Here is an 8708-nt window from a genome sequence, read left to right as displayed (position 1 = left end):
AGCGAGTCAAACAGTCAGGGCAGGCAGGGACAAGGTAGGACTAATAAATGAAAGTGCATTTATTTCAATGCAAGGGGCCTAAACAGGGAAGGCAGATGAACTCAGGGCATGGTTAGAAACAGGGGACTGGGATATCATAGCAATTACAGAAATGTGGCTCAGGGATGGGCAGGACTGGCAGCTTAATGTTCCAGAATACAAATGCTACAGGAAGGATAGAAAGGGAGGCAAGAGAGCAGGAGGAGTGGTGTTTTTGATAAGGGATAGCATTACAGCTGTGCTGAGGGAGGATATTCTCAGAAATACATCCAGGGAAGTTATTTGGGTGGAATTGAGAAATAAGAAAAGGATGATCACCTCATTGGGATTGTAGTATAGACCCCCTAATAGTCAGTGTGGAATTGAGAAACAAATTTGTAAGGAGATCTCAGTTATCTGTAAGAATAATAAGGTAGTTTTTGGTAGGGGATTTTAACTTTCCAAACATTGGCTGGGACTGCCATAGTGTAAAGGGTTTAGGTGGAGAAGAATTTGTTGAGTGTGTACAAGAAAATTTTCTGATTCAGTATGTGGATGTATCTACTAGAGAAGGTGCAAAACTTGACCTATTCTTGAGAAATGAGGCAGGGAGGTGACTGAGGTATCTGTGGGGGAGCACTTTGGAGCCAGTGACCATAATTCTATTAATTTTAAAATAAGATGGAAAACGATAGACCAGATTTAAAGGTTGAAGTTCTAAATTGGAGGAAGGCCAAGTCTGATGGCATTAGGCAAAACTTTAAAAAGCTGATTGGGCACAGATGTTCGCAGGTAAAGGGACGGCTGGAAAATGGGAAGCCTTCAGAAATGAGATAACGAGAGTCCAAAGAAAGTATATTCCTGTTATGGTGAAAGGAAAGGCTGGTAGGTATAGGGAATGCTGGATAACTAGAGAAATTGAGGGTTTGGTTAAGAAAAAGAAGGAAGCATATGTCAGGTATAGACAGGATAGATCAAGTGAATACTTAAAAGGCAGTAGGAGTATACTTAAAAGAGAAATCAGGAGGGCAAAAAGGGGACATGAGATAGCTTTGGCAAATAGAGTTAAGGAGAACCCAAAGGAGTTTTACAAATACATTAAGGACAAAAGGGTAACTAGGGAGAGAATATGGTCCCTCAAAGATTAGCAAGGCGGCCTTTGTATGGAGTCGCAGGAGATGGGGCAGATACTAAACGAGTATTTTGCATCAGTATTTACTCTGGAAGATATAGAATGTAGGGAAATAGATGGTGACATCTTAAAAATTGTCTGTATTACAGAGGAGGAAGTGCTGGATGTCTTGAAACGCATAAAAGTGGATAAATCGCAGGACCTGATCAGGTGTACCCTAGAACCCCATGGGAAGCTAGGGAAGTGATTGCTGGGCCTCCTGCTGAGATATTTGTATCATCGATAGTCACAGGTGAGGTGCTGGAAGACTGGAGGTTGGCAAACATGGTGCCACTGTTTAAGAAAGGTGGTAATGAAAAGCCAAGGAACTATAGACCAGTGAGCCTGACGTTGGTGGTGGGCAAGTTGTTGGAGAGAATCCTGAGGGACAGGATGTACATGTATTTGGAAAGGTAAGCACTGGTTAGGGATAGTTAACATGCTTTTATGCGTGGGAAATCATGTCTCACAAACTTGATTGAGATTTTTGAAGAAGTAACAAAGAGGATTGATAAGGGCAGAGCGGTAGATGTGATCTATATGGACTACAGTAAGGCGTTTGACAAGGTTCCCCATGGTAGACTGGTGAGCAAGGTTAGATCTCACGGAATACAGGGAGAACTAGCCATATGGATACAGAACTGGCTCAAAGGTAGAAGACAGAGGGTGGTGGTGGAGGGCTGTTTTTCAGACTGGAGGCCTGTGACCAGTGGAGTGCCACAAGGATCAGTGCTGGGTCCACTACTTTTCATCATTTATATACATGATTTGGATGTGAGCATAAGAGGTAAAGTTAGTAAGTTTGCTGATGACACCAAAATTGGAGGTGTAGTTGACAGCGAAGAAGGTTACCTCAGATTACAACGGGATCTTGATCAGATGGGCCAATGGGCCGAGAAGTGGCAGATGGAGTTTAATTTAGATAAATGCAAGGTGCTCCATTTTGGGAAAGCAAATCTTAGCAGGACTTATACACTTAATGGTAAGGTCCTAGGGAATGTTGCTGAACAGAGACCTTGGAGTGCAAGGTTCATAGCTCCTTGTAGGTAGCATTACAGTTAGTTGGATACTGAAGAAGGCGTTTGGTTTGCTTTCCTTTATTAGTCAGAGTATTGAGTACAGGAGTTGGGAGGTCATGTTGCGGCTGTACAGGACATTGGTTAGGCCACTGTTGGAATATTACGTGCAATTCTGGTCTCCTTCCTATTGTAAAGCTGTTGTGAAACTTGAAAGGGTTCAGAAAAGATTTACAAGGATGTTACCCGGCTGAAGGATTTGAGCTATAGGGAGAGTTTGAATAGGCTAGGGCTGTTTTCACTGGAGCATCGGAGGCGGAGGGGAGAACTTGTCGAGGTTTATAAAATCATGAGGGGCATGGATAGGATAAATAGACAAAGACTTTTCCCTGGGGTCGGGGAGTCCAGAACTAGAGGGCATCGGTTTAGGGTGAGGGGAAAGATATAAAAGAGACCTAAGGGGCAACCTTTTCATGCAGAGGGTGGTATGTATATGGAATGAGCTGCCAGAGGAAGTGATGGAGGCTAGTACAATTGTAACATTTAAGAGGCATTTGGATGGGTATATGAACAGGAAGGGTTTGGAGGGATATGGGCCAGGTGCCGGCAGATGGGACTATATTGGTTTGGGATATCTGGTCGGCATGGATGTGTTGGACCAAAGGGTAGTTTTCCATGTTGTACATCTCTGCGACTCTATAACATAGATGAATGGATACAGTAGCACTGCAGAGCTTAGGTTATGGTTGTGCTTAGTGGTGAACTAACAACATGCCAGTCTCAACAAAAATACTTGCTGTCTGTCACGCAAATGAGTAATGTGGATGGTAATTTCAGTACCTGTATGATGCCTGCTATTCCAAAGACTGATGGATCGTATCAAACAGCATATTCCTTTGGCTATTTGCGAATAGATAGATTGGAGGTAGAGTACCTACAGTGTGAAACCAGGCCCTTCAGCTCAACAAGTCCACACCAACCCTCCAAAGAGTTACCCACCCAGACCCCCTTCCACTACTACCCTATATTTACCCCTGACCAACACACCTCACCTACACATCCCTCAACATTATGGGCAATTTAGCATGGCCAATTCACCAAACCTGGACATCTTTGGATTTTGGGAGGAAACCGGAGCACCTGGAGGAAGCCCACACAGACGCAGCGAGAATGCCTGTGTGGAGTTTGCACGGTCACAGAGGCTGGAATCAAACCCAGGTCCCTGGTGCTGTGGGGCAGCAGTGCTAACTACTGAGACACCATGCCATCCCATAATGGCACTGGCTATTAGTCCACATTTGCAAAATTTGCAACACAGTGTCCAATATTGGATGTCATTCTACAATCTGGCAACATTTGCTGAATAATCCTGAGTGTGTGAAGAATTACACTGACAAGTATACTGGAAGCTACATATATGAAAACACAAGGGCCTGGTCCTTGCAGACGGAAAGAACATGCATTTTGCCTGTTTCAACTCAACAAAGTAAGTGCCACCCATTCATTGGCTAGGGCATTTCCCTGAGAAATTAACCAATCAGAGTTAATCTGCCTGATCTAAGATTTAAACAAACCTGGTAGTTAACTGTGAATTAAAATTTCGTGGGTGTATTATCCATGGTAAAACCTCTGTCACTAGTGTATACTTCCCAACCAATCAACAATGTACTCTCATGCTGTTATTTATTGTGATGTGATATGACATATCTGCGTTTTTTTTAAATGAAATCTCGTAACATTGTACAGAATTCTAAAGTTCATAAATATCCCTGTTTATATAAAATGATCACCTTTTATTTTTAAGAGTATGTCTAACTTAATTGTTTCAACTGGAATTGCAATCTGCCTGTGACAGTGTTATCAGTTTGCTAAGGGTGGACGTTTTGTGGAGATTTTACAATTTAAATGACTCCCTGCTGGCATTTCAGCGGTCAGTTTGAGGAGTATGGTTTATCAATGGCTGTAGAGTGCATTTGCCTCCCCTCAATTATCCACCCTACTAATGCCCAAAATGGAACGGAGGACAATTTGTGTCTCTGCAATATGCTTGGGTCTGACAGTCTCAGATATCATCTTCAGGAAATTCACCATAACCACTTCAGTCTGAAAATCTATTGCTTAGAAACCCTGATTGTCTGGAACTTTGATGAGCAGACCGAAGCAACTCTGTTGTTATGGTTTGTTAGTTTGGGAGTAGAAGTGGGAAGGCGCAGTATTTAGTTAAGTATAGCACTGTGTTGTGCGTCAAGTAATTATATATCCACAGTATTTTCCAGTTCCGTGTGGGCATTTTGACCCAATTCTATAACCCAGAAATTTTGAAATCCTAAAAATGACTTGCTCCCAAGCAGTCCAGATTGGAAAGGTTACAATATAGGAATGAGGCAAAATTCAATGAATGAGGAACCCACAAAGTTCAGGCAGATTTAAGGTCTTGGGGAAGAGGTGTTACCAATGTACATGGGATAGCGTAAACTGAACTGTACATTCCCCTTCATGCTCCTGTATTTAATCAGTTGTGTTTAAAAAGAATGGCCTTTTAATTCCTGGCTCTCTCATACAAACCACGGGTGGGCAATGTCAGATATTCGATTTGTTTTTTTCGCCACTAATGCTCACTGCTAGCAGAGAGTACCATCTACAAGATGTACAACACCAGTCTTAGATAGGACCTTTCAAACGTTTGACCCTTTACAACTAGGTACATGGAAATGCCACTATCTGCAAGTTACCCTCCATTCCACTGACCACTCTGACTTGGAAATATATAACTGTTTCTTCACTGTCACTGCATCAGAACGTTGGAATTTCCCTTCCCTTCCAAACATAACTGTGAGTGTACCTACAGCACATAGTTGGCAGTGGTTCAAGAAGGCAGCTCACCACTACCTTCTCATAGGTAATTAGAACTGAGCATGCATTAAATACTGCCCCAGCAAAGCTCACATCCCATAAATTAATTTATTTTTACAAATATGGCAGGTGTCTGCTATTTTAGGGGGAAACATGTTAGTGATGTGAATAGAAACATAGTGGACTGACTGCCTGTTATGTTTAAATGCCTCTTCCCCATCTGAAAACCCATCCGGCACAATAGGCCATAAATTCCAGGCCATTAGGTTAACTAATACAAAATTCCTGTCCTTATAAACCATTTGCCTGCTGTTAGCAACAAATGAAATATATGTGTGACTCATGTCCAATAATAATAATAATGCCACAATTAAGGAATTTATCAGTTTGTCTATATTGATCTAATATCCATTTTGATTAACAATTTTGGCTGATATCTGTTTCAAGTTAAAGGTTAACAGAAATTATATAAATGAATCCAAGGATGTGTGAACTAAAATCTGAATACCTCAAGTTGTAGATGTCTTTCATTGCTTTGCCTTGGTTTTGATATTTATATTTGCAGTCTGACCAGCACTGGCAGGGTATGATGATCTGATGTGTTCCATGTATTCTTATCCTACAGAACTGGAAGCAGAGGAATGGTGTAAGCTTCTTTCTGTTGAATGCTTGGGATCCAGACTCAATGACATCAGCTTTGGGGAGCCAGACCTGCTTGCAGCTGGAGTTCAAAGAGAACAAAACGGTAGGCCTGAATATTCTCTAATGTATGAATAGGGATATTCAGCACTTTGGCAAAATAGCTCCATTACCAGAGCCAAAGTGATACATGTGAGTCGTGTTTGTACATCTTTTATGCCTTCATTATGTGATAGCACCTTTACTAACATCACTCATTGATCTGAGATTGATTTCATCTTCTAAGGGCTGACATAGAACATAGAACATTACAGCGCAGTACAGTCCCTTCCCTCTATGGTTTTGCAGGGCAGCACTACAGTCTGAAGCCTTTCTAACCTACACTATATTCCATTCTCGTCCATATGCCTATCCAATGACAATTTGAATGCCCATAAAGTTGGCAGCCTTGAAGTCCTTCCAGTATGCCTAATGGTGACTGATAAGAGTTGGCAGAGTTTCCTGGTTAGTCATCCTGCTGAAAGCAATGACAAACAACTGCAGTACTTTGCCCATAAGCACTCATGTCTTTTTAGTCCTTCAAGCTTCCCTCCATTTCTCATCTGAGTCCACCTTTGTAGCCATCTGTTTATTTCACCTTTATTGGCTTAGCTAGTTTCCCCAGTCACTGCCTGAGGTAATGTGTTCCACATTCCACAGTTCGGGTATAAAATGTTTTTGAATTTCTTGTTCAGGACTTTATATTGATACTATCTAGTTTAGCTCTTGTTTAGAAAAGGCTGTATTTTCTCTTCAGTCATTCCAGCAACATTTTTCAGCATTTTAAAGACCCAAATTGGGTCACCCCTTGGCTCTTTCTTCAAGTGAAAAGTGACCCATCAAGTCTGTCTTTCCCTGATTTGTAATTGTACATATTTTTTGGTATTGCTTTTTATAGATCTTATCCACAATCTCTCCAGTGTCTCTAGATTGTTTTGTAACAATGTACCAGCTAGCACTGTTCTCAGTATTCAAAATAAGGTCTAACCAACGCTCAATGCAGGCTTAGCATAACTTCCTACTTTTAATTCTGTTTATCTAGAAATAAAACCCAATGCTCTAATTGTTTAATTTATGCCCTGAAAGCCTCTAGTGTTTGATGATTTTGTGCTTTGAGATCCCTTTGTTCCTGTTTCCCACCAAGACTTGCTCTTTCCATGTAGCAAACAACCTTCCTATTCCTCCTATCCAAATTTATCTGTGTGAATTCCATTTGTTCATTCTGCAATTTTGTTCATTTTCTTCTCTGATGTGTTGCAGTCCTTAGTCTTGACTATCCTCTCCCACTGGCCTCCAAACCCCAAATTCACTGTCAACCATGTATTAAGAAAATGCATTTTCAATTCCAAAATCCAAATTTGTTAGTGTGTATTGCGATTGGCAGTGGTCCCAGCACTGGTTTGGAACCCCATTCCCCTGGAGAGTTTGAAGATATAATATAGAATTAATAACAAGTCAGTGTTATTACTTGCTTAAATATATTGACCTGTCCAAGATATGGTGCTTGTCCTTTTGACAACTCATTTGTTGGAATTTTGTATCACAGTCCAGGGATGTGCGGGTCAGGTAAATTGGCCACGCTGAGTTGCCCGTGGTGTTGGGTAGAGGGTGGGTGCGGGGGTATGGGTGGGTTGCGCTTCGGCGGGGCGGTGTGGACTTGTTGGGCCAAAGGGCCTGTTTCCACACTGTAAGTAAGCTAATCTAAAAAAAAAGCTAATTAGTTCATAAAATTCTGTATAATTAAAATGCACAAAAAGATAATTGAAATGAACCCTCCTAACATAAAATGCCCACACAGTCCAGAGCCAAGTGGTTTGAAATGGGAGAGTGTTAGGACACAAGATATGAATGACTAACATCTGTTGGCTCTGACATCCATAAAGTGTTTTGAGAGGTTGGTCATGGTTCATATTAACTCCAGCTTCCCAGATTGCCTTGATCCCTTGCACTCACCTACTAGAGCAACAGGTCTCTGGCAGACCCTTCTCCTTGGCCCTACACCCATCCATGGAACATCTGAATAACAAGGTTAAGTACCCTGGAACATCTGGATAACAAGGATACCTACAGCTCCACCGTAATTCATCTCCACCATAACTAGATCCTGGACTTCCTGGCCAACCGGTCACAGTCAGTAAGGATAGGCAATAACAACTCCTCCATAGTATTCCTCAACACTGATGCCCCACAGTCTGTGAACTTAGTCCCCTACCAAACTCTTTATGTACATGTGACTGTGTCCAAATTCCACAACATCTCCATTTACAAATTTGCTGACGACACCACAGTTTAGGTCTGATCTCAAACAATAACAAAACAGAGTAGAAGAAGGGAATTGACTGCTTAATGGCATAGTGTAAAAATAACACTCTCTCCATCAACATCAGCAAAATGAAGGAGCTCGAAATTGACTTTGGGATGTGGAGTGCAGGGCACACCCCTGCCTGTATCAGTGAGGTTGAGTTCAAGATAGTTGAAAGTGTCAAATTTCTGAGAGCAACGAGCACCAACAATCTGTCATGGTCCATCCACTTCAACATGACAATCAAGCAATATTTCTACTTCCTCAGGGGGCTAAAGAAATTCGGCGTGTCCTTAAAGACACATACAAATTTTTATAGATGCACCATGTGGTTTGGCAACTGCTTTTCCCAAGGCCAAAAGAAACTGGAGAGCCATAAACTCAGCCCAACCTATCATGCAAACCAGCTGCCCATTAACTGACTTCATCTATACTACTCACTGCATCGGGAAAGCAACCAGCATGGTCAAAGATCCCTCCCACCCCAATTATTCTCTTTTCTACCCTCTACCATCAGACAGAAGATATAAAAATTTGTAAAAATGTATGAACAGATTCATGACAGCTTCTTCTCCGCTATTGAATAGACTTCTTTAATGTTAATATTGATTTCTCTCTGTACCTTCTCAGCAGCTGTACCACAGTATCCTGCACTCTGTTCTGTTAGCTT

At 41.7% G+C, this 8708-nt stretch overlaps 1 protein-coding gene across 1 annotated transcript in view; it reads left to right on the top strand.

The window, feature by feature from the left end:
- Window positions 1-8708, top strand: part of LOC122549140 (docking protein 6-like) — a 415351-nt gene that overhangs the window by 323181 nt on the left and 83462 nt on the right. Inside the window, exon 4 of the mRNA XM_043688473.1 lies at window positions 5684-5803. Within this exon, the coding sequence (XP_043544408.1) occupies window positions 5684-5803 (120 nt within the window). The remainder of the gene's footprint in view (window positions 1-5683; window positions 5804-8708) is intronic.

This window comes from Chiloscyllium plagiosum, chromosome 4 (genome assembly GCF_004010195.1).
Source record: "Chiloscyllium plagiosum isolate BGI_BamShark_2017 chromosome 4, ASM401019v2, whole genome shotgun sequence".
Lineage (NCBI taxonomy): Eukaryota > Metazoa > Chordata > Chondrichthyes > Orectolobiformes > Hemiscylliidae > Chiloscyllium > Chiloscyllium plagiosum.
Note: the sequence above shows the minus strand (reverse complement) of the source record. Positions and strands in the feature narration are given on the sequence as shown.